This window comes from Podarcis liolepis, assembly GCF_965112155.1.
Source record: "Podarcis liolepis genome assembly, chromosome: 7".
In the NCBI taxonomy this organism is placed as follows: Eukaryota; Metazoa; Chordata; class Lepidosauria; order Squamata; family Lacertidae; genus Podarcis; species Podarcis liolepis.
The window spans coordinates 11,326,940-11,353,535 of NC_139561.1; the positions used below are offsets into that span (position 1 = coordinate 11,326,940).

General features: G+C 47.5%; 1 protein-coding gene and 1 long non-coding RNA gene across 5 annotated transcripts in view; one reads left to right on the plus strand and one right to left on the minus strand.

Annotated features, from left to right (window-relative positions):
* LOC310712110 overlaps positions 1–26,596 on the plus strand; it is a 159,962-nt gene that overhangs the window by 19,170 nt on the left and 114,196 nt on the right. The gene's annotated exons all lie outside the window — the stretch shown is intronic.
* MIIP (migration and invasion inhibitory protein) lies at positions 490–26,049 on the minus strand. 4 transcript variants are annotated; one of them, XM_083514696.1, is made up of 10 exons: positions 25,865–26,045; positions 24,143–24,313; positions 20,379–20,855; positions 18,107–18,209; positions 16,763–16,874; positions 15,394–15,458; positions 14,048–14,177; positions 10,813–10,909; positions 9,582–9,689; positions 490–725 (listed from the first exon to the last, which is right to left on the minus strand). In XM_083514696.1, exons 2-10 carry the CDS (start codon positions 24,296–24,298, stop codon positions 627–629), a joined length of 1,347 nt encoding a protein of 448 aa, XP_083370822.1. In that variant the 5' UTR covers positions 24,299–24,313; positions 25,865–26,045; the 3' UTR covers positions 490–626. The 4 variants fall into 4 exon arrangements, with proteins under 4 accessions (XP_083370822.1, XP_083370824.1, XP_083370821.1 ...); XM_083514695.1 differs by lacking the exon at positions 490–725 and adding an exon at positions 5,068–5,620; XM_083514697.1 differs by lacking the exon at positions 490–725 and adding an exon at positions 5,068–5,781 and having other exon boundaries at positions 25,865–26,042.

The following is a 26,596-nucleotide window of genomic DNA, read 5'->3' on the forward strand; positions in this document are numbered from 1 at the left end:
AGTGCTAAATTGCGCTTTGCGCATGCGCAGAGGCGCTGAATCGCAACCCACGCACCGCTGTGGGTTGCAGACGTGTATCCTGCACAGATCACGTTCACAACCTGAGCGTCCACTGTAATTATTATTATTTTTTAATAAAAACACACTACTTTGTTTCAGTCTGACTTTATTGACAACCAAAGACTCCAACAGAGCCCATGAGGGGCTGTAGCAATGGGCTCGCCTGGATCTCTGTCCAGGATTGCCCTAGGCGAGTTGGCTTTCGGGCGGCTCCTTGCCGCGGTCCAGGCCTCTGCTGCCCTCCGCAAGCGAGCCCGACAACTCAGTGGGAGTCCTAGGTGACAAGACGCCTTTGCTTAAAGTCAACATCTCCGGGTCTTACGGCTGCCCGTTTTCTCCGGTGTCGTCGACGACGGGGAGGCTGTCATAGGAAGGGAATTCCAAATGGACAGGGAGAGGAATCTCAACCTCGTGGGGCTTGGGGGACGAGAGGCCCCGGAACTGCGGGACGAAGCCGGACCGCTCGCCGCGGCCCGGACATTCGACCACCGAGCACGTGACGCAGTCGTCCAAGTTGCAAGGCTTCTCTTGCCAAAACTCAGAGGCCTTGAGGTCCAGCGTGATGTTCATGGCCCACACAACAAAGTGCCGGATCCGGGCCTGCTTGTGTAAGTCACACATGCAGACCCATGGCTGCCAGGGGTTCCAGTGGAAGTTGGCTGCCTCTGTGGAGGGCAAGATGAGGACAACTGAGAACATAAGAATAAACGAAGCCAACCTAGATGGCTTTCATTCATTCATTCAGCCAGAAAAAAACCATCTCTAAAACATATAGGCATACAGTGGTACCTTGGGTTAAGAACTTAATTCATTCTGGAGGTCTGTTCTTAACCTGAAACTGTTCTTAACCTGAGGTACCACTTTAGCTAATGGGGCCTCCTGCTGCTGCTGCGCTGCTGGAGCACGATTTCTGTTCTCATCCTGAAGCAAAGTTCTTAACCTGAGGTAATATTTCTGAGTTAGCGGAGTCTGTAACCGGAAGTGTGTGTAACCTGAAGCGTATCTAACTCGAGGTACCAGTGTATTTCAAAAAAAACAACCCCAGAAGCTTTTCTTTTGGGAATTATAGGGACAGAACTACCTAAATTGTATAGAAATTTATTTATGTATGCTACTACAGCAGCAAGAATGCTACTTGCCCCAAAGTGGAAAGAAGCAGAAATCCCAGCAAAGGAAGAATGGATAAAAAAACTTATGGAATATGCAGAAATGGCGAAACTAACCCAAAGAATAAGAAATCAAGATAACAAACTTTTTATAAAAGAATGGAAATGGTTTATTGAATATTTACAGATAAGAACACTGGCAGGGTTATTGTAATAACCTGCCGTTCCATAAGAGTATATATTTAAAGGAGAAAATTAAATGAATTTGGATATGAAGAAGATATTAAAAATAAATTTAAAAAACCACAGAAAAAGTAAGAAGGAAATCAAGCTGATGTTAAAATGTTTGTAAAATTTATGAAATGTATAAGTCAGAAAAGTGTAATTTTTTTTCTTTAAAAAGAAAAAAGATGTACTGAAACTGATCACAAGCTCTGCCCTTCCCTCTCTTGCCTCTTTCTGGATCCCTTCCCAAGCAGACAAAGACTGTGTCTGGACCTGTCTGGCCAGTTGTTCAGCCATGCGAAGGACTCTCCTAGATCGGGGGTGTCACGAGGGGGAGGCGAGCCAGCAGGAAGGAGACTGCCCTACTGCTGGGTAGCAAGGGAACCTTTGACTCCCCTCTGTCTGAGTCTGCGCTCACACCGTGACTCTCAGCCTCGAACTCTGTCCTGGAAGACCCTCCTTCTCCTGCCCCCCCCCCCTGCTTCTAGCACCTCCTATCTCATCCCTTCCCCAGACTGCTCTTCCGTGTCCCACCACCAGGAACTTGGATCTAAGTTGCTGTCTTCTGTGCCCTCCTTGGGGGGCTCTTCGGCAGGGGGCTCCCACCACTCTTCCTCATCCAGCCAGTCCCTGACAACTGGACAGATTCATGGAGGACAAGACGACTGTCAGGGGGGTTTGGTCTGGGTGTTCATCAGTATGCGGATGATACCCAGCTCTACCTCTCTTTTAAAACAGAACCAGTGAAGGCGGTGAAGGTCCTGTGTGAGTGCCTGGAGGCGGTTGGAGGTTGGATGGCGGCTAACAGATTGAGGTTGAATCCTGACAAGACAGAAGTACTGTTTTTGGGCGACAGGAGGCGGGCGGGTGTGGAGGACTCCCTGGTCCTGAATGGGGTAACTGTGCCCCTGAAGGACCAGGTGCGCAGCCTGGGACTCATTTTGGACTCTCAGCTGTCCATGGAGGCGCAGGTCAATTCTGTGTCCAGGGCAGCTGTTTACCAGCTCCATCTGGTACGCAGGCTGAGACGCTACCTGCCTGCGGGCTGTCTTGACAGAGTGGTGCATGCTCTAGTTATCTCTCGCTTGGACTACGGCAATGCGCTCTATGTGGGGCTACCTTTGAAGGTGACCTGGAAACTACAACTAATCCAGACTGGTAACTGGGAGCGGCCGCCGAGACCAAATAACACTGGTCTTGAAAGACGTACACTGGCTCCCAGTACGTTTCCGAGCACAATTCAAAGTGTTGGTGCTGACCTTTGAAAGCCCTAAATGGCCTTGGTCCAGTATACCTGAAGGAGCATCTCCACCCCCATCGTTCTGCCCGGACACTGAGGTCCAGTGCTGAGGGCCTTCTGGAGGTTCCCTCGCTGTGAGAAGCCAAGTTACAGGGAACCAGGCAGAGGGCCTTCTCAGTAGTGGCACCTGCCCTCTGGAACGCCCTCCCACCAGATGTCAAAGAGAAAAACAACTACCAGATTTTTAGAAGACATCTGAAAGCAGCCCTGTTTAGGGAAGCTTTTAATGTTTAATAGGTTATTGTATTTTAATATTCCGTTGGAAGCTGCCTAGAATGGCTGGAGAAACCCAGTTAGAGGGCGGGGTATAAATAATAAATTATTATTAATTATTATTATTATTACTGATGGCTATGAGCCACGATGGCTATGCTCTGCCTCGACGTGTTTCTGACTCCCTGAGTAGCCGGAAACTACAGTAAAGGATGGGCTCTGAGGCTCAAATCTTGCTTATGGGTTTCCCATAGGCACCTGGATGGTGACTGTGAGAGCAGAATACTAGAGTAGATGGGCCACTGGCAGACTCTTCTTAATTCTCTTATGTCAGCGGTCCATTTATTCCTGCATCCTGTTCTCACAGTGGTAGGACTAAAACAGACCTTTGGCCTGATCCCACAGGGATCTCCCAATGTTCTTGAGAAGACCCAAAAGTTGAGACTGCAGCCTAAGAGATCTTTACCGCTTCCCAGCCGTAAACTTGCGCTACTGACGAATCCCAGAAGCCACAGCTCAGAACTCAGCAAAAGCAGCATCGCCAGCCTCTGGACGGACCCAGCTCTGTAGCTCGGATGCTCGCTCCAAATTGGTCCATCCGCAGAGCATGTAGATGGGAGGTTGCGTACCTGCCGCCGTGGCAACAGGGAAGGAGCCAATCAGCACACAAAGAATGTCCGTAGCATCCTTTGGAGTGTGTTCCTGTGCTCAGGGAAGAGGGATAGCTCCCACATTTTGGCTAGGTTCAAATTTTGGTTGCCCATATTTATTTATTTCTTAAAATGTATACACTGCTTGACTGTAAAAAGCAGTTTAGAGAAAGGGATAACTTATTCCAACTTATTCCAGAAATAGCCTCCATCTTCAGCACAGACCCCACCCCATTCCAAAACAAACTTTCATGGCAGGACTAGCTAATTTGGTTTACTTTGGATTCCCATCCGCTCCAGCCAGCAAGGGATGATGGGAGCCTCAGGCTAGCAGGATGTCCACCCCGGCAGTAGGGTGCCCAGAGTCCCTGGGCAGGTTTGCTGGTCCTCAGTCTCAGCTCACCACCTGTAAAATGGGCGTCATTCTTTCCACTGCTGTTCTATGGGGAAATTATTGGCATTGTTTCATTCTTGCCTTGTTTATACTAGGTGGTGCTCAACTAAGTTTTACCCTATTGAAATAAATGGACACGACTAAGTTAGGTCCTTTCATTTCAAAAGGCGTACTCTGAGTAAAACCTAGTTGAATACCACTCACATTTTATGAACCAGCATTTCTGCATTTAACATATAGTCAAGGCAGTCCCCCTCCTCCAACTTCCAGTCCCCCACCCCCTAAGGATCTTAAGAGTGGAGCTAGTCCTGCCATGAAAGTTTGTTTTGGAATGGGGTGGGGTCTGTGCTGAAGATGGAGGCTATCTCTGGAATAAGCTATCCCTTTTTGGCTCATCAGGTATGGCAATTTTTGAGTTTCATGGTTTGTTTGCATTGACGTACTTGTTAACCTTTTTACAAACTGCTTAGGGACACTTTTAAGCAGTCTATAAACATACAAAAGGGACGCAGGTGGTGCTGTGGGTTGAACCACAAAGCCTAGGACTTGCCAATCAGAAGGTCGGCGGTTCGAATCCCCATGACAGGGTGAGCTCCCGTTGCTCGGTCCCTTTTCCTGCCAACCTAGCAGTTCGAAAGCACGTCAAAGTGCAAGTAGATAAATAGGTACTGCTCCGGCGGGAAGGTAAACGGCGTTTCCGTGCACTGCTCTGGTTCGCCAGAAGCGGCTTAGTCATGCTGGCCACATGACCCGGAAGCTGTACGCTGGCTCCCTTGGCCAATAAAGCGAGATGAGTGCCAGAACCCCAGAGTCAGCCATGGCTGGACCTAATGGTCAGGGGTCCCTTTATGTTTACCTTAAACATACAAAATCAATTATTAAAAGCAGCCTGCAACTGTTCGACAACAAAGTCTTCTGGAGGCAAGTGCTGTGTCTATTATCTGCCTTTTAGTAGATTTTTAAAAATATTGTTTTAATTCCATTAGGGTTACTTTTTAACAATTGCCTTTTACGTGTTTTTAGCTTTTTTGCATTTTATCTATGTTCTTTTAAGTTCTGCAAGTCACCTTGGGGGAAAGGCAAGATGATGGTGATGATGATGTTGATGATAATAATAATAAAGTCAAAACTATATTTATTTACTTTAAAAAAACAACAAGACAATTAAGAGACACACACGGAGACACATCTTTTCCTTCACCAAATTAGTGTTTCTCTAAATGTCCTTAACTTTTACCATCCTTGGTTTTTTTTTAAAAAAAAAAAACACGACGCTTTTTAATCTTTTGATTTCAAACATTGTGCTTTTATCATTTCAGGAGTTGTGAAAGGGCACGTGGACCAGAGATAACAAGGAAGGCAAACCCGTCCTGCAATTTCTCAAACGTCGCAAAGCGTCTGGGTGCCGTCCTGATGAAGCAGGCTAGCAGGCTACCTCACTAAGGAGGAGGCCCTGATCCGTAAACACACGCAGTTCCTCCTCATTCCCCATCGAGGACCAAAAGTGGGAAGTTCGATTTGGCGAGCTCTTTTAATTAGACGTGGCTTTGCGGCATGACGGCTTGTGACGCTTCCTCCGCCAGGAGAGGTTGCAGAGTTCAAATTCCGCCACGCGGGAGAGGCCCAGGAGTTCGTCGGTCCTGTTTCCTCCTGACACTCTGGAGGCAGAGATCTGGAAGCCAGATTTTGTGTGTGTAAGGGTTAAAAAAAGAAGGGGTGCAGCAATCCCATATAGGCCTGCACTATCTTAAGAATCTTTGGTGGGTCTGCTGCCGAGTTGCGGTCTTCGAGGCTCCTAAAGTCAAGACTCTAGTCCTCAAGATTCCGAACGATCTAAACAGAAATACATAGAACGTTGCCTTATACCGAGTCAGACATTGGGGCCCATCTAGCTCAGGATTGCCTGCACTGACTGGCAGATACTCTCTCCAGGGTTTCAGACAGGAAATCTCTCCCAACCATAGATGGACCTGAATCCGGGATCTTCCGCATACCAAGGTGTTCTGAGCTAAGGCCCTTCCCTGATCTTGCACAGAGACCCAGTTTTGATTTATTAGCGAAGCAAGAAATCTTAAACCAGATCGCCGGTTCTGTTCCAACCAATCGCAGGAATACAGGGAGCCAAATTTTATTGACTTTTTCGATCCAGCTAGCTCAGCAGTTTTCTTTTTTGACAAGCCTCCTCAGCAGAGATTTTTTAAAATGCCAATTGGCATTTGTACTGGATTTGAAATTGTTTTCATCTTTGCAACGGCTTATGATTGATGTGTGTGTGTGTTTTCTCAATATATTGTAAAATTGCGTTGGGATGCTTTATAAAGGGACCCCTGACCATTAGGTCCAGTTGTGACCGAATCGGGTTGTGGCGCTCATCTCGCTTTAATGGCCAAGGGAGCTGGCGTACAGCTTCCGGGTCATGTGGCCAGCATGACTAAGCCGCATCTGGCGAACCAGAGCAGCGCACGGAAACGCCTTTTACCTTCCCGCCGGAGTGGTACCTATTTATCTGCTTGCACTTTGAGGTTCTTTCGAACTGCTAGGTTGGCAGGAGCAGGGACTGAGCAACGGGAGCTCACCCCGTCATGGGGATTCGAACCACCAACCTTCTGATTGGCAAGTCCTAGGCTCTGTGGTTTAACCCACAGCGCCACCCGCGTCCCTGATGATGGAATAGGACATCCCTATTTTCATCGGAGGAGTGTTGGAAGGTATGTCCGACACTGGCTCTCATTATCATCCTAAAAAAAGGTAAAGGGCCCCCTGACCATTAGGTCCAGTCGTGACCCACTCTGGGGTTGCGGCGCTCATCTCACTTTACTGGCCGAGGGAACCGGCGTACAGCTTCCGGGTCATGTGGCCAGCATGACTATGCCGCTTCTTAGGAAGCGATTAAAAAACAAATAACATCTGTGCTGACTTGGAAATGGCTCTTGAGGGTTGTTCCCCACCACCACCTGGAGAAGCCTGGAATTGAACCTGCGACCTTTCGCATGCAAAACAGGGGCTTTACCACCAAGTCACAACCCTTTCCAGCAGACCAAATCTTCCTACGTTTGCATATGAAGAAAAAAACCCCAGTTGTTTTGAAGCAAAAAAACCACGCAGCTTTTTGAACATGCATCCACCTTAAGTACAAGAGTCCCCTTCTACAGGGTAATACTGTAGTTTTAAGAGTACTTTAAAAACCCCAACTTTAATTACCGTATTTGCCCAAATAGAAGCCTCACCTGAATATAAGCCACCTTTAAAATTCATATGGGGGGGGGAGACAATACCCGAGTATAAGCCACTCCCTTAAAATTCCGCAGGCACTCACACCCATTCTGTTTTACTGTACGTCTGTTTCAGATATCGTAAAAGCCAATTTTTGTAAGGTCGCAAATTTAAGCCGCACTTTAACTTTTCACGGTTGGATTTTGGGGGGGAAAGGTGCAGCTTATATTCAGGCCACTATGGTATTTTCTTTTTAATGGAATGTAATAGATAAATATAACCAACACCAGTAATAAAAGGGGCATCTAGGACCAAACAGAGCAGGATGAATTTCCCTATCAAAATAAACAATAACAGTTCAGAATTACAAGGTCCTAAGTATTACCATAAGGGCTGCGGTGGCGCTGTGGGTTAAACCAGAGTTTGGACTTGCCAATCAGAAGGTCGGCAGTTCGAATCCCCGCGACGGGGTGAGCTCCTGCTGCTCGGTCCCTGCTCCTGCCAACCTAGCAGTTCGAAAGCACGTCAAAGTGCAAGTAGATAAATAGGCGGGAAGGTAAACGGCGTTTCCGTGCGCTGCTCTGGTTTGCCACAAGCGGCTTAGTCATGCTGGCCACATGACCCGGAAGCTGTACGCTGGCTCCCTTGGCCTATAGAGCGAGATGAGCGCCGCAACCCCAGAGTCAGCCACAGCTGGACCTAATGGTCAGGGGTCCCTTTACCTTTACCTAAGTAATACCATTGGGCTCCCATTGTCTCTGTAGCTTATTGCTCTGGTACATTTTATAGACATAGAGTAAGCTGTCCTGACAGGCTTAGCTATGTCCCCCTCACCTTGTGAGGAACTAGGCAATAAAGCCTATTGTTCCTCCGAGGTCTACCTGAGAAGCTCAGTCTGTGAAAGTTGCTCCACCTCAGACCGCATGGCTATCACAAGCCACCCTTGCATTCCTTTGCCAATAAACTAGAAACCTTTACCACTTTGTTACTAAGCCTAGTTTTACTGCCTTTCTGAAGCAGATGAATCTGACCTTCAGATAGTTTGGAAGTAAACCATTTTTTAAACTCACTAACATGTGGTCTTTTCTTATGCCGGGGAACAGGGAAACTTTGGAAAGAAACTTTTTACGGGGACATTTTAAAGGTCTAACAGCTTTAGTTTGTAGCTTTAAATCTCTGCTATGGATCTCTCACCAAAGAGTACTTGCCCCAAATTTGAATCTTTCCATCCAGGAATTCTCCTTTCTCTACAATATTTTTCTGAATCAAGGTTTTCATTCAGACAAGCTGGCATGTAGAACGCTGATGTAAGTTTTAACCCGTTTCTTGTTTATTTCCGATTTTATTTCTTGGATTGTGTAATGGGAATTGGGGTTGCTTGTGCGTAAACTGCAAACTGCTCCAAGCTAGCCGTATAGCTAAAACTTTCCCTGGTTTGACAGCCCTTGTAACGCGACTGTCTTAGTCACTGGCAGAATCCGTCAGTGGGCGTGACCTAAATTTCTTCCAACATAAAAGTTGCTTGACTCCAAGTCTCCTCCTAGATTCTCTGCGTGGAAGCCTTCTGCGCAGCGTGGGCGTGCCAAGCGGAGGTCCTGTGCTCTCTCCGCTGATTTCACTGGAAGAGTCTCTGAGCCTCCCCTCCGCCTTACTCTCAGCTTCCCCTTTCTCCCTGGTGTCCCCTGGATTTCTTTCCCCCGTGGAAGCTCTCTCTCTCTCCTTGCTAGTTCCCTCCCCTGCATCACTGGAGCGACTTTCCTCTCCTCTTCCCTCTGATGGCAGTTCCCTGACAGATTGTTTTTAAAGAGCTGCTTTTACCGATAATATTATTATTGTTCTGTTCTCCGTGTAAACTGCTGTGACGTTTCGTTTTGCTTTTAACAACCAAGTGGTATGTAAATCTTATGAAATAAAATGAATAATCAAGAATCACAGTCATTGCAACTCAGTGGAAAACAACCCCAAAACTTATGCAGGACACATGGTACCCTCACTATGGAATACAGCTATAATGGAGAAAATTATGCATAATTTGAGATTTTGACAAGGACTGGGACCTCCAGACACAAGCCTGGCAATTCTGGAACTAGATAAACTGAAAGCCGTGATAGCCTCTTACTGGAACCCTGTAATTTTAACTTAGATACAACTCTGCTCATTTTACGTGCCTCTTTTTACAGTTTTGTTCTTCACCTTTTAATCTTCTAAGCGTTCTGTCTGTTTTATGCACATTACAAAATTAAATTTAAAAACCCCTTCAAGAAAAATATCAAGAATCAGGACGGGAAAAAGCTGGAACTCAGAACCAAGAAACTGAACTCGAGAATCCCGCAGTCCGTGTCTGTGGTAACGCAGACTGAATTCTGCTGTAAGGTATGAAACCCTAAATATTTTAGCACAATGCTGCTTAGCGTCCTTACCCGATTCGTACGGCCAGGTGGCGCATCCCCGAGGGATGAGTGAAGGTCGAGGCTGCTCAGAGTGGGGCTGAAAGCTTGAACAGGGTTCTCCCAACCGGCCAAACAGTGCTGGGGGGTCATACAGAAGGGGAAAGTGTCTCATGTCAGGTATTAACTGCAGCCCCCAAGGCTTGGGCTGTTTGAATGAATGAATGAATTTTTCTTTGCATCAGCCATCGGCCATAGCAATAAAACAACAATATGATATACAAAGAATAGAAATAAAAAGTCAATTACAGTGGTACCTCGGGTTACAGGCGCTTCAGGTTACATACGCTTCAGGTTACAGACTCCGCTAACCCAGAAGTATTACCTTGGGTTAAGAACTTTGCTTCAGGATGAGAACAGAAATCGTGCAGTGGCAGCACAGCGGCAGCAGGAGGCCCCATTAGCTAAAGTGGTGCTTCAGGTTAAGAACAGTTTCAGGTTAAGAACAGACCTCCGGAACGAATTAAGTACTTAACCTGAGGTACCACTGTATATAAAGGGACGCAGGTGGCGCTGTGGGTTAAACCACAGAGCCTAAGGCTTGCTGATCAGAAGGTCGGCGGTTCAAATCCCTGTGACGGGGTGAGCTCCCGTTGCTCGGTCCCTGCTCCTGCCAACCTAGCAGTTCGAAAGCACGTCAGACTGAACCTTGGCCAGACTGAACCTAATGGTCAGGGGTCCCTTTACCTTTATCACTGTATATAAAATACATTTTGAGGTTTTGAATCAATAGTCAAATAGTGGATCTTATTCCGATTGCCTCAGCTAAAAACCTTTGTTGTCACCTGCTCATCCTGATCTGCTAAGAGAAAGGATACTGTGGCAGTGGTTGGGCGACCCGGAATGGACAATAATAGAGGGGTGATAATCTCATTCCTCAAGTCTTTATAAAGAGTGCAAGCCAGAAGGGCATGTGCCACCGATTCAGTACTGCCACCTCCACAGGAACATAAGTGTTTTTTGTGTGGAATCTGTTGGAATCGTCCCTCAAGCACAGCCGAGGGCAAGACATTCAATCTTGTAAAGCGCATTGCAGTAGTTCAAGCGGGAGATAACTAGAGCATGCACCACTCTTAACTACGTTCTTCGCTCTGCCAGGGAAAGGGAGAAGGGAGGAGACGCCAGCGATGGGAAAGTTGTGTCCCCCCGCTCCCGGTGCCCGGTCACACGGCAAGAACCGGGCTTCGCCAAACCAGAAACTCACCGAGGGCAACGCCAGGTTGTCTGCAGGCTCGTAGCTTTTCCTGCGGTGGATCTTGTGCTTGTAGGCAGGGAGCAAAGTGGATCTCGGGATGCTGACCCTGCGGGAAAAATAAAGCTGTAGGAAGAGTGCTACTGGATTAGGCCAAAGGGGGCCCAATGGGACCGGATGCCTCAATGGAAAACCTGCAAGGAGGACCAGGGCACAATAACCTTCTCCCTTCCTGCGGTTTCCAGCAACTGGGATTCAGAAGCATGGCTGCCTCTGGCAGTGGAGGTCAAACATAGAAAGCATCCCAAACAGAAGAAGAAGAAGAGTTTGGATTTGATATCCCGCCTTTCACTCCCTTTAAGGAGTCTCAAAGCGGCTAACATTCTCCTTTCCCTTCCTCCCCCACAACAAACACTCTGTGAGGTGAGTGAGACTAAGAGGCTTCAGAGAAGTGTGACTAGCCCAAGGTCACCCAGCAGCTGCATGTGGAGGAGCAGAGACGCGAACCCGGTTCCCCAGATTACGCGTCCACTGCTCTTAACCACTACACCACACAGGACCAGAAGAGCCAGGAAGCTCTGTGAGAATGCATACCAGCCCTGAGCAGAAAGGCCTCTGAGATTAGTTCGCCTTCAGAAGATAAAAGACTCTCCAGAAGGGTGATGTGACTCACTATTTACTTGGGATCCGCCATTATAGGATAGACCAAGTTGCAGAGATAAATAGTCTTGGGGGAGGCAAGCTCTTAATTTGTTATTATATCTGTACTTCAAGTCCGATTTGGCAAACCTCCCCTGGAAAGACTAATGTTTGATGCAACCTGTCTGAGAAAATTAATGAGCGAACGCCTAGATTTTATTTCACCGGAACTGTGAGAAGATGGCGTCTGCCACCAGAGAAGGACTTTTGGATGGATTCGGCATAAAAACCAGCGTGTGAGGATATACTGCAAATAATAGATTTACCAGCTGTAAAGGAGAGTCATACAAATTTCACACAGAAGCAGATTATTGCTCACCTCAACTCGCCTGTGGAAACAACTCAGAGGCCACGAAAGAAGGAAGGATAACAACAGGAAGATTAAAAGAAGGAAGTATTGGAAACTCAAGGCAATAGAAACATAAGATGATTGGACCCCACTGAACTTAAAGCATGGGAAGCCCCAACAAAAATTTATAATTTGGCAAAATATTTGGACTATGTGATACGTATCTGTATAATTTGGAATATTTAATGTGATCTGATCGGATTGTTAAAATGGAAAATAAAATTGTGTGTGTGTGTAAACATCACCACAAGAGAATAATCATGGAAGCCATCGAGATAGAGAAACACCCTCACAACATGAACAAGCGTGACGACACGTCCCGCCTGCCAGACATCTGGAAATTAGCCCTCCCCACAAAAACCGACACCAGATCCAGAGGCACACAGAACGCCACCACCAATCAACCACACCAGACCCAAACCCAGACCCTCTCCACAGATAAATTACAGACACCATCCAGTTACCAAACCATAGTGGCACCTCCGGATGCTGCACCCCCCTGCAATCCCTACACAGATCTGGCTGGCACAGGGCACAAAACCACAGCTCGCCCCTATACACGAAGCCAAGCCAAAGCACAACTAAGTGCAGTACAGCCATCTTCCCAGAAAAACTCTTCACAAATTCAAGATGTCAAGACACGAAGGCTTTAGCAACTAATCCACACCTAATGACCCACCTAAGTGGTACTCAGAATATCACTCAAGAAATCACTCAAGATATCCCTCAAGTAATTAAGGAACAAAAGAAGAAAAGAACACTAGCCTGGGAACTTCCCCTCTGCCCAGAACTTTTGAGGCAATACACCACACCCCTCTACAGTATTTATAGGAACTCAAACACTGAGATCCCGCTCTGTTCCAGTAACAAGAAGCCGAAAGCACCAGCCTGAAGATGACGAGTGAGACCTCGTCGAAACGTCGCCTAGACACCCCAACTTTTACACGGGAAGACACCCGAGGACACCAAAACCTGCATATATATACATATATATATATATATGAGATTAGTTCGCCCTCAGCAAAGGTGAGGTAACTCCTTTTGGGGGGAAAACCTACAATGAAGTGAGACCCTAGAGCAGCCTTTCTCGACCTGTGGGTCCCCAGATGTTGTTGAACTACTACTCCCATCATCCTTAGCTAGCAAGGCCAGAGCTCAGGGATGATGGGAGTTGTAGTCCAACAACATCTGGGGACCCACTGCTCTATGGAGTGAACAGGAACACTGAGCAGTTCAGAACTGCAGAGGGGAACCCACAATAATGCGATCGCCTGTGGCGACTGGAGAAATCGCTCCAGGCGACCAGGTGGGGGAAATGGCCAGAGGCTGAAGAAGAGCTGTTTCTTCCACTCCCCACCCCAATTTCAGGTTCTCAAGTGACTATGCAGTGATTTGAATAAGGTACGTATTAAAAGGCTGGTCATATTTCGGACATTACAGTGGACCCTCCAGATACGAACTCAATTCATCCTTAGGGTCCGTACAGTGGTACCTCGGGTTACAGATGCTTCCGGTTACAAACGCTTCAGGTTACAGACTCCGCTAACCCAGAAACAGTACCACGGGTTAAGAACTTTGCTTCAGGATGAGAACAGAAATCGTGCTTTGGTGGCACGGCGGCAGCAGGAGGCCCCATTAGCTAAAGTGGTGCTTCAGGTTAAGAACAGTTTCAGGTCAAGAACAGACCTCCGGAATGAATTAAGTACTTAACCCGAGGTACCACTGTATTAAAAGGCTGGTCATATTTCTGACATTACAGTGGACCCTCCGGATACAAAATCAATTCGTCCTGCGGGTCCATAATTACCCCGAATAGTCCGTATCCGGAGGCACCACTTCTGCGCACACGCGCGGCGAGATAGAGGGCTGCTGCGCATGTGCAGAGTGCTTCTGCGCATGTGCGCACGGCGAAACCAGGAAGTATACACTTCTGGGTTTGCTGCGTTCATAACTCAAAATTACATTACCCGAAGGTAACGTAACCCGAGGTACCACTGTATTTGTAAAGCCGCTATCAGCGATGTCACCAGGATTCAATCCCTGCCATGTCTAGGCCGGGCTGGGAAAGATCTCCGTTTGAAACCCTGGAAAGTCACTGCTGTCGGACAATGTAGACAATACTGAGCTAGCTGGACCAAGGGTCTGAGCCAGCAAAAGCAAGTTTCCCAGGTAAGCCTTCACCATCGCTTACGGACTCACCTGACGAACGCAGGCTCCACCAGAGTCTCTGGAGGCCGGTGGGCTCTGGGGGTTTTGCAGATGGGGCAGGCAGACTCCAAATCCAGAGGCGTCGCGAAAAGGCGTTTATTCAACCGGTAACAGAAGACACCTGTGGAGAGAGAGCAGGGTAGAGGAAGGGATATGCGGACTACGTGGGGCTATCTTTGAAGGTGACCCGGAAACTGCAATTAATCCAGAATGCGGCAGCTAGACTGGTAACTGGGAGCGGCCGCCGGGACCACATAACACCGGTCTTGAGAGATCTGCATTGGCTCCCCGTACGTTTCCAAGCACAATTCAAAGTGTTGGTGCTGACCTTTAAAGCCCTAAACAGCCTCGGTCCTGTATACCTGAAGGAGCGTCTCCACCCCCATCATTCAGCCTGGACACTGAGGTCCAGCGCCAAGGGCCTTCTGGGAGTTCCCTCATTGCGAGAAGTGGGGTTACAGGGAACCAGACAGAGGGCCTTCTCGGTAGTGGCACCCACCCTGTGGAACACCCTCCCTTCAGATGTGAAGGAAATAAGTAGCTATCTTACCTTTAAAAGACATCTGAAGGCAGCCCTGTTTAGGGAAGTTTTTAATATTTGATGCTGTGTTGTTTTTAACACTTGATTGGAAGCCACCCAGAGTGGCTGGGGAAACTCAGCCAGATGGGCGGGGTATAAATAATAAATTAGTATTATTATTATTATTATTATTATTATTATTATTATTATTATTATTATTACCACTACTACTACTACTACTACTACTACTACTATTATTATTCAAGTTCCTCAGCAGGGCCAGTGGGGATTCTGCAGTTCCCCGACCCCAGTAAGCGTTCCAAGTTCCTAGTCCTTAGGATTGCTGAGGTTTAAAGCCAGAAGCCATGTGGCGTGATGAAACCACACAGGCCAAGGAGATGCTGAGGATCCAAGCCGGATGAGGAATGGTTGAAGCATCCTGGGTATGTTTAGTGTGGAACACAGGAAACTGAGAGGAGATAAAATAGGCGCCTTCAAATATCTAAGGGGCCGTCACAAGCAAGCTTGTTTTCTGTTACTTCAGAGGGCTGGATCTGAACCAATGGATTAAAACTGCAATAAAAGAGATCCTGGCTAAACACTGGGAAAAACTTTCTGACAGTAAGAGCTGTCTGACAGTGAAATGGAATATTTCGGAGGGTAGTGGACTCTCCTTTGTTGGAGGTTCTTAAGCAGAGGTGAGCTGTGGTTCCCGCATGGTGGGGGATGGGATGGATGACCTTTGGGGTCGTTTTCCTGCTCTACAATTCTATGAAGGTTCTAGGATTGGCTGGGCTGGAATGGAATCTGACCGTACACTGATGGGAACCCGGGTCCATGTCCGATTCTCGATTGTGAGCAGAGGAACCCAGACTGTCTGATCTGCGGAGAGAGGAACGTTAAAGAGTCATTTTCGGTTGTTCCCTGAAAGTCAGTGGCTGAGCTGGCGTGTTGCATGTTCAAAACAACGAAACATATTCAATAAATAAAATAATAAATATAATAATAATAATAAGAAGAAGAAGAAGAAGAAGAAGAAGCAGTGGTGCCTCGCAAGACGAAATTAATTCGTTCTGCGAGTTTTTCCGTCTAGCGAATTTTTCGTCTTGCGAAGCACGGTGTCGGAAAAGTTTTGGGAAAGCTTCAAAAAACACCAAAAAACCTCAAAAAAGGCTACCACACCGCATTCTATGAGTTGCTCCTCGAAGTCAAGTCGCAACTGTATTAACGGTGTTAAGAAAAAGGAAACAAACTTGCAAGACATTTTCGTCTTGCGAAGCAAGCCCATAGGGAAATTCGTCTTGCGAAGCAGCTCAAAAACCGCAAAACCCTTTCGTCTAGCGAGTTTTCCGTCTTGCGAGGCATTCGTCTTGCGGGGAACCACTGTATTTATACCCCGCCAATCTGGCTGGGTTTCCCCAGCCACTCTGGGTGGCTTCCAACAAAACACTAAAATACAATAACCTATTGAACATTAAAAGCTTCCCTAAACACACAAGACGTAACCGGCTATATGTTTGAAAAAATAATATATACTATTCATTGTATTGAATTGTAGATTTCAACAGAAGTAGCTCATAACCTTCTATTTGCCAGGAGGTGATGGGCCCTCTTTTACCCTCATTAAAAGAGGAGAGCGCAAAATATGGTTTGAAGCTCAACATCAAAGAAACGAAGATCATGGCCACTGGTCACATCACCTCCTGGCAAATAGAAGGGGAAGAAATGGAGGCAGCGAGAGATTTTACTTTCTTGGGCTCCATGATCACTGCAGATGGTGATAGCAGCCACGAAATTAAAAGAATTGATGCTTTTGAATTATGGTGCTGGAGGAAACTCTTGAGAGTCCCATGAGTCTCCATTCTTAAGGAAATCAGCCCTGAGTGCTCACTGGAAGGACAGATCCTGAAGCTGAGGCTCCAATACTTTGGCCACCTCATGAGAAGAGAAGACTCCCTGGAAAAGACCCTGATGTTGGGAAAGATGGAGGGCACAAGGAGAAGGGGACGACAGAGGACGAGATAGTTGGACAGTGTTCTCAAAGGTACCAGCATGAGTTCGACCAAACTGCGGGAGGCAGTGGAAGACAGGAGTGCCTGGTGTGCTCTGGTCCATGGGGTCACAAAGAGTTGGACACGACTAAACAACAATAATAATGATAATATCATCATCCATGCCCCCCTTACCGCAGCTCCCGGTCGTAGATGCAAGCCTCCCGGTTCACCTTCCGGAATTCCTGCAGCTCGGAGAAGTACTGATCGGGTTTCTCAGAGAGGGAGGAGTCCATGTCAAGCAGCCCTGGAGGAGGGAAGAGGAAAAGCCAAAAACCACCAGGTCAGACTCAAGGCACAAATGTCGCCCTTTCAGGCTTCTCTCATTTGGTCCTCGGACCTCGGACCTCTCTGCAGGCCACACCCCTACCTGGTCCTACTCCATATACACACCATATATTTTTGCGTGGCTGGAATATGTCCGTGAACTCTCGTTTGCCCGGACAGAGAGGAGTGTGTGCGTGTTTAGAAACTGGCCTACCATACAAAGGTAAAATTTACATGTGTTGTTTTGGCCACTTTTCCTTCTGGCTCTGCCCACCACAGGCATGTGGCCCCCAGAAAGTTGCCTGGAAGGGAATTTGGCCCCTGGACTTGAAAAAAACCCTTTACCAGCCCTCATACATATAAAAATATAAATCTCTCTCCCTCTCCTGCCTTCCGCAAAAATGATCTTCAAGGAATCCACAGCAATTTCATACAATAATACAGTGGTACCTCTGTGGGTTAAACCACTGAGCCTAGGGCTTGCCGATCAGAAGGTTGCCGGTTCGAATCCCAGCAACGGAGTGAGCTCCCGTTGCTCGGTCCCTGCTCCTGCCAACCTAGCAATTGGAAAGCACGTCGGAGTACAAGTAGATAAATAGGTACCACTCCGGCGGGAAGGTAAACGGCGTTTCCGTGTGCTGCTCTGGTTCGCCAGAAGTGGCTTATTCATGATGGCCACATGACCCGGAAGCTGTATGCCGGCTCCCTCAGCCTATAGAGTGAGATGAGCGCTGCAACCCCAGAGTCGGTCACGACTGGACCTAATGGTCAGGGTCCTTTACCTTTACCTCTGGTTATGTACTTAATTCGTTCCGGAGGTCCGTTCTTAACCTGAAGCACCACTTTAGCTAATGGGGCCTCCCTTTGCTGCACCGCTGCAACCGCACAATTTCTGTTCTCATCCTGAAGCAAATTTCTTAACCCGAGGTACTATTTCTGGGTTAGCGGAGTCTGTAACCTGAAATGTATGTAACCCGAGGTACCACTGTACGTGGGTATAAACAAAATAATATCCTGAAAATTGCAGGTAGACTGCCTCTGACCAGGCGGGCTCCATTTAGCTCTCACAAGCCGCCGTCTCAATTTCTGGAAATCACCCCAGGGCTCCTTTTTTTCTTTTTTCAAAAACCCAGTTAGGATGAATCAGGCTAGCTGCGCAATCTTTCATTTTATTTATTTTGCTTGGCTCCAAAATAGATCGAGCCGCCGTACCTGCGATCCAATCGTACCCCAGGAAAGGGCGGACCGACCAGTCATCTGTGGGGATGGCGTATTCCTCAGGGTCAGACATGAACGTCACATGCCCAGATTCCTTCTGCAACAGGGTTAGAAAATGCAGGCAGATGGTTCTTTTACTGAGCTGACTCAATGAGTTTTGCCATCGCAACTGCCACACGCACAAACCTTTCATTTGCCCACGTTTGGATAATAATAATAATAATAATAATAATAATAATAATAATAATAATAATTTATACCCCGCCTTCCCCAGCCAAGGCCTGGCTCAGGGTGGCTAACACCCGATATAAAAACAAATTGATTGAAATAAATTTAAAAACAAGATTAAAATACAACATTAAAACATTAAAATATAGCCTCATTTCAATGGAAACTCAAATCAAAAACTTTTGGGGGGATGAAAACGTCAAATCTTCACCAAGGCTAACTATCCAGACTGGTCCTACAAGGGCCAGAAAAAAGCCAGGGAAGTCCCCAAATAAGAGTTCCATCACAGGAGGACAAAGGAAAAAAGAAAGAGGGAGAGGGGGAGGGGATCAAGTTGATTCCAAGCCAAAGGCCAGGCAGAACAACTCTTTCTTACAGACCCTGCAGAAAGAAATCAGATCCTGCAGGGCCCTGGTCCATAGCTGTCAACTTTCAGATTTGAAAACAAGGGATCAGCAGCCTCACCTGTCCCGGGGACAGTCTACGGGATATCTAACAATCCGGGATAACAGCGGGAAACGGCGCTGGAATAAGGGAATTTCCCTGCCAAAAAAGGGAAGGTTGACAGCTATGCCCTGGTCTCATGAGACAGAGCGTTCCACCAGACCAGAGCCAGTGTTGAAAAGGCCCTGGCTCTGGTTGAGGCTAATCTGACTTCCTTAGGGCCTGGGAACTCTAGGGTGTTGCTATTTATGGACCTTAAGGTCCTCCGTGGGGCATACCGGGAGAGGTGGTCCCGTAGGCACGCTAGGTAAAGGTAAAGGGACCCCTGGCCATTAGGTCCAGTCGTGGCTGACTCTGGGGTTGCGGCGCTCATCTCGCTTTATTGGCCGAGGGAGCCGGCGTACAGCTTCTGGGTCATGTGGCCAGCATGACTAAGCTGCTTCTGGCGAACCAGAGCAGCGCACAGAAACGCCGTTTACCTTCCCGCCGGAGCGGTACCTATTTATCTACTTGCACTTTTGACGTGCTTTCGAACTGCTAGGTTGGCAGGAGCAGGGACCGAGCAACGGGAGCTCACCCCATCACGGGGATTCGAACCGCCGACCTTCTGATCGACTGGACCTAATGGTCAGGTGTCCCTTTACCTTTACCTTTAATAATCATAACTGAGAGGAGAGAGAATGACTGGACCAACACAGAACTTTTGGGGAAGAAAAATATGGACAAATAATTATTACACACAGGATGAAGGGATATAGGTCTTCACTTGTGGATTAATAAATTCTTAAATATGTTAATTTGAATGGAAGTCACAAAAATTGCAGCTGTGGAACAAGGGACTATGATTAAGACTGGAATACAACTGGAACAAATAAGACTTTGGAAGCGGGGAGGGGGGGAAATTACTGAACCTGTAATTCAGCAAGTGTGAGGGAGGTCACCCAAATTATATAATTGACTATTTGATTAATTGTTATTTGATCTGGTATAATGAGTTGTTTTGGATATTTTGTATGGGACACGGGTGGCGCTGTGGGTTAAACCACAGAGCCCAGGACTTGCCGATCAGAAGATCGGCGGTTCGAACCCCCGCGACGGGGTGAGCTCCCATTGCTCGGTCCCTGCTCCTGCCAACCTAGCAGTTCAAAAGCACATCAAAGTGCAAGTAGATAAATAGGTACCGCTCTGGCGGGAAGGTAAACGGCATTTCTGTGCGCTGCTCTGGTTCGCCAGAAGCGGCTTAGTCATGCAGGCCACATGACCCAGAAGCTGTACGCCGGCTTCCTCGGCCAATAAAGCGAGATGAGCACCGCAACCCCAGAGTCGGCCACGACTGGACCTAATGGTCAGGGGTCCCTTTACCCTTTAATGAGGTCTGTTTTGGATATTTTGTAATTGAAAATTAGTAAAACTAATAAAAATTATAATAAAACTAATAAAAAACTAATAAAAATTATTGGGAAAAGGGAACAAAAGTACCTTCCTTCCAGCAACAACCATCCTTGCTAATCTTCCAGGGTGAAACACCAGCAATGCAGCGATGCCTTAACCACCGGCTGCCGACCCTTTAAGTAAAGACTTGCGACACACCCACCTTCGATTTCTCTTTAGATTCCTTGGCTTGAGGCGTGAGCAGGATTGGTTTCGGGGCTGGCGACATCCGCACAGAAACTGTTGCCCTGCCTCTCCCCTCTTTGGCTCGCCCTGGGCCCACCTCCACTCTGGCCTGCGGCCTGTCCGTCTCTGGCAAGCCGTGCAAACATGGAGAGCGCCTTTTTGCCTCCACGTGCCCCGCGGTTCCCCTGGGCTTCCTTGGTCCTTTTGGCCGTCCGCCACTCGCGGTTTTGCGAGTCGATCCGGCGGATGCTGCGGCCAACGGAATGTGGATCACCTCAGTCTGGCAGGTGATGGGACACAAGCGCCCTGGGTGGCGGTCCTCTCGCTCGTCCTGGGGCACGGCCGGTTTCGAGGGGGAGGTGAAGTTGCGCCGTGCCAGCCGGGGACTCACTTCCACGGACACAATCACCGCAGAATCAGCTGCATCTTTGGGAAAACGTTCCCTGTTCTCTCTCTGGGAAAATAAAATAATAATAATAATAATAATAATAATAATAATAATAATAATAATAATAATTTATACCCTGCCCATCTGGCTGAGTTTCCCCAGCCACTCTGGGCAGCTTCCAACAAAACACTAAAATACAATAAGCTATTAAACATTAAAAGCTTCCCTAAACAGGGCTGCCTTCAGATGTCTTCTAAAAGTTTGGTAGTTGTTGTTCTCTTTGACATCTGGTGGGAGGGCGTTCCACAGGGAAGGCGCCACTACCGAGAAGGCCCTCTGCCTGGTTCCCTGTAGCTTTGCTTCTCGCAGCGAGGGAACCGCCAGAAGGCCCTCAGCGCTGGACCTCAGTGTCTGGGCAGAACGATGGAGGTGGAGACGCTCCTTCAGGTATACTGGGCCGAAACGTACTGGAAGCCAGTGTAGGTCTTTCAAGACCGGTGTTATGTGGTCCCGGCGGCCGCTCCCAGTCACCAGTCTAGCTGCCGCATTCTGGATTAGTTGTAGTTTCCGGGTCGCCTTCAAAGGTAGCCCCATGTAGAGCGCATTGCAGTAGTCCAAGCGGGAGATAACCAGAGCATGCACCACTCTGGCGAGGCAGTCCGCAGTCAGATAGGCTCTCAGCCTGCGTACCAGATGGAGTTAATAAACAGCTGCCCTGGACACAGAATTGACCTGTGCCTCCATGGACAGCTGTGAGTCCAGAATGACTCCCAGGCTGCGCACCTGGTCCTTCAGGGGCACAGTTACCCCATTCAGGACCAGGGAGTCCTCCACACCCGTCTGCCTCCTGTTCCCCCTAACAGTACTTCTGTCTTGTCAGGTTCAACCTCAATCTGTTAGCCGCCATCCATCCTCCAACCGCCTCCAGGCACTCACACAGGATCTTCACTGGTTCCGATTTGAAAGAGAGGTAGAGCTGGGTATCATCCGCATACAGATGAACACCCAGACCAAACCCCCTGATGATCTCTCCCTGCGACTGCATGTAGATGTTGAAAAGCAAGGGGGAGAGGACAGAACACAGGCATAGTTGATACCAACGCCATGCACACACACACACACACACACACACACACACACACACAACATTTTATAAAAACTAAAGAGCCTAGGAAGGACACTTCTGGATCAGGCCAGGGGCCCATCTGCTGCAGCAACCTGCTCTCACAGATATCCTGCAAGGAGGATCCAAGCGCAAAGGGGTTCTCCCCTCTCACAGTTTCCAGCTCACAGGAGCAAATTGGTATAGGCTGAATTTTAGCAGCCGTTTTGCACCCTGAACGGCAGCCAATTTTCACCTCCGCATCTCTTTCCTCAGGACACTCCTGTCACATTTCTGGCCCTGAACAACTTTGGCGCAGGATACCTTAAGGACTGCTTTATGCCACGTATGGCCCCAGTTGAATGAATAAGATCGACTGGGGGAATCACTATTAGTAGTCTCTAGGGATGGGGCAGGGACGCGGGTGGCACTGTGGGTTAAACCACAGAGCCTAGGACTTGCTGATCAGAAGGTTGGCGGTTCGAATCCCTGCGACGGGGTGAGCTCCCGTTGCTCGGTCCCTGCTCCTGCCAACCTAGCAGTTCGAAAGCACATCAAAGTGCAAGTAGATAAAGAGGTACCGCTCCGGCGGGAAGGTAAACGGCATTTCTGTGCGCTGCTCTGGTTCGCCAGAAGCGGCTTAGTCATGCAGGCCACATGACCCGGAAGCTGTACGCCGGCTCCCTCGGCCAATAAAGCGAGATGAGCACCGCAACCCCAGAGTTGGTCATGACTGGACCTAATGGTCAGGAGTCCCTTTACCTTTAGGGATGGGGCAGAAATCTGATTCCTCCATAAGAGCAGAAGGAATACTACTACTACTACTAATAATAATAATAATAATAACAACAACAATTTATTATTATACCCCATCCATTTGGCCGGGCCTCCCCAGCCACTCTAGGTGGCTCCCAACAGAATATTAAAAACAGAATAAAAAATTAAAAACTTCCCTAAACAGGGCTGCCTTCAGATGTTTTCTAAAAGTCAGGTAGTTGTTTATTTCTTTGACATCTGAAGGGAGGGTGTTCCACAGGGCGGGTGCCACCACCGAGAAGGCCCTCTGCCTGGTTCCCTGTAATCTCACTTTTCACAGGGAGGGAACCACCAGAAGGACCCAGGCTGGACGATGGGGGTGGAGATGCTCCTTCAAGTATACTGGGCCGAGGCCATTTAGGGCTTTAAAGGCCTGCACCAAGTATTGTGGCTGGTGGTAGCGATCAATAACTTTCCCTTCAACAAATTTGTCTAATCCTCTTTTAAAGACACCCACATTGGTGGCAATCACTGCCTCCTATGGGATTATCTATGGGACGCGGGTGGCGCTGTGGGTAAAACCACAGTGCCTAGGACTTGCCGATCGTATGGTCGGCGGTTCGAATCCCTGCGGCGGGGTGAGCTCCCGTCTTTCGGTCCCAGCTCCTGCCCACCTAGCAGTTCGAAAGCACCCTTAAAGTGCAAGTAGATAAATAGGTACCGCTTTATAGCGGGAAGGCAAACGGCGTTCCGTGTGCTGCGCTGGTGCAGGCTCGCCAGAGCAGCAATGTCACACTGGCCACGTGACCCGGTAGTGTCTGCCGATGGCGCTGGCTCCCGGCCTCTAGAGTGAGATGGCGCACAACCCTAGAGTCTGTCAAGACTGGCCCGTACGGGCAGGGTTACCTTTACCTTTTTATGGGATTATCTGTCCTGAATCTTCCAACGCTCTGATCTATTCATTCATTCATTGAATTTATATAATACAGTGGTTCCTCGCAAGACGAAAAGAATCCGTTCTGTGATTCTCTTCGTCTAGCGGTTTTTTCGTTTTTCATTGGCGGATTAGTGCTATTAGCGGCTTTTAGCGGCTTATCTGCTGATCGGATCAGCTGATAAGCGGCTTAGCGGCTTAGAAAAAGGGGGGAGGGGAAAAAACCAGCAGGAACTCGCAAGACACTGTCGTCTTGAAAAGCAAGCCCATAGGAGATTCGTTTTGCGAAGCACCTCCAAAACGGAAAACCCTTTCGTCTAGCGGGTTTTCCGTCTTGCGAGGCATTCGTCTTGCGGGGCACCACTGTACTCTTCATCCGAGGACATTCATGGGATGTCCACAAGTTCTCATGTTATGGGCCTCCAGACTCTCCAGATCCCAGCAGCCAGCTCTCAGTCCTACCCTTGGGGAGCTGTGACCCATCCATGTCTGGAGGGCCCCATGGATTGAGGAACACCTACATGCAAACACGAAACACGATCCAGCAGTCTCCCTACGCACCTCGCCCTTGCTGTCCGAGACCCGCGCGCCTTGAGGAGTTGCTCTTTGCGATGGTGGCAACAGCTTGACTCGAACCCGCTCCCTGAACTCCTCTTGGTTCGTCCTCAGCCTCCGCAGGAGGTCCTGGTTCAAGTTTCGCAGTCTCTCCAGGTCCATCTTCTCACCTCCTTGCTTTAAAAAGAGAACAACATTGCAGAGGGTTGGGACTAGATCATGGGTAGGCAAACTAAGGCCCGGGGGCCGGATCCAGCCCAGTCACCTTCTAAATCCAGCCTGTGGACAGTCCGGGAATCAGCGTGTTTTTACATGAGTAGAATGTGTCCTTTTATTTAAAATGCATCTCTGGGTTATTTGTGGGGCATAGGAATTTGTTCATTCCCCCCCCCAAAAAAAATATAGTCCGCCCCCCAACAAGGTCTGAGGGACAGTGAACCGGCCCTCTGCTGAAAAAGTCTGCAGACCCCTGGACTAGATGGCACTCTGGGTTTCTGCCAACACTACGGTCCTCTGATTCTATGAAAATATGGAGGACTGAGAGCAAAGAAAGGAGATCGTTAGTTAGGCGTACATCCGAACCCAGGTCACACTCACAACCATGGATTTAAAGCACCATTTGTTATTTATTTGTTTGTTTCATAAAATGTACACATTGCTTTATTGTAAGGTGGTGGGGAATCAAATGGTTTTCAAACTATTAAGTGAATAAAAGATCCTACACAATAATTCTAAAAAATAAACTTCAACTGGACTATTTATTTCACTGCATTTATTTATTCTCTGCAGTTACTCCACAGTGCGCAGAGTAAGACAAGGCACAAAAAGAGTAAGAAACAAGAAATAGTGCCCATGTAGAAAAGTGAACACACAAAAATGCGTGCATTACAAAAAATCTCATTTTTTCGTATTTTTTGTGGCTTTTATAAGGCTAATTACTTTTTTTATAATTTTTAATAGTTTTCAATTACAATAATCCAATAATAGCCTCGTTATAACAATGCCAAATTATAATACGATTACCAATACCAATGACTCAGATGCAAAATTATATAATTTAGGTGGAATTGACGGTTTGATGATTTACTTTATTTCTGCGTTCCAAAATCTTATTAATTTCAATTACTAACCATTACTTCTCAATATAGTTTTATATACTTCTTCCAAGCCCCCACAGGAAAAAAACAACAACATATCTAGCCCTGTATATTTTCCCTTATTTCCTCCCAACCCCACTAAACTGGGTAACCCCTGCATATTGCGCTGCACAGACTTAACATATAGAATAAGAGAACAAGAACAACATACGTTTAGAGAAGATTGGAAAACGTTTACTGAATATATGGGGAGAAATTGTGTGTACTTGAAAACGCTGGCAGCGTTAAGATAAAATTAAGATAAATTGAACAATGTAATTAAGCTTTGATGGATGCAATAATGGAATACTGAATGTTTTTGTAAAATATGCAGTTATTTATGATATGCAAAATGAACCATGGAAAGAGAAAGAAGGAAGTCATTGATATTTTAAGGATGTTTAAACGTGTATTTTAAAGTGTAAAACAGAAAATTTAATTTAAAAATTTTTTTTAAATAAAATAAACAGGGTAACCCCCACCTCGCCCCATAAACCCCCCACCCGCGTCTTAAAGCGCCTTCGACTCCCCCCCCCCACCTCTATTTCCAACCGCCCACCCGCAGATCAAAGGGACGCGCCGCTTCACTCACCCATTCAACTCTCCCGTCGGTTTCCTACTATGTAGCAAAAGCCAAGCTTCCGAACGCCTCCTGATTGGCCGGTTCCGCCTTCCCAACCCATCATGCATTGCACCAACCGCCTGTTACTTTCACTCTTAAAGGGGCGGCTCCCATTCATTTATTCCCGCCTCCGATGCCGGTATATGACGTTGGGCCTCAATATTTGTGTAAGAAATTAAATCATGCCATGCATGAAAGAAATGGCCATTTGAGATCTGCAATTTATAGGCTTTTTATTGAGACCCTCTTATCGAGATGTTTGTTAGATCAACTCTTCAATCCAAAATAGTCTTAATATATAAATGTCAAGAGCAGCAGCAGAGAGAGAGAGAGAGAGAGAGAGAGAGAGTTTCTGTTAGGCTTGCCACACATCCAATTTCTCCCCAATATCTCCTTCCACAGCTAAATGGATATCTTATAATTATCAACCCCATTTGGATATTTATTTGGACGTATGCACCGCCTATATTACTGCATACATAGCAGTGGGTTAGGGCTGATGGAATATTTACATTTTTTAATGCCAGCTGATGTTGTTTTGCAAACTTACAAAAGTGAAATTCCCAGAGCGTGGGATGTTCCTAGAGGGCTGGTGGGTTCCTTGCACTGAGCAGGGGGGCTGGGGAGTCTTACAGCACCACCAACCTAGTGCCCTCCTTTTATTTTTTTAAAAAAGGCAAGTTACTAGTCCTCAAGGTACTC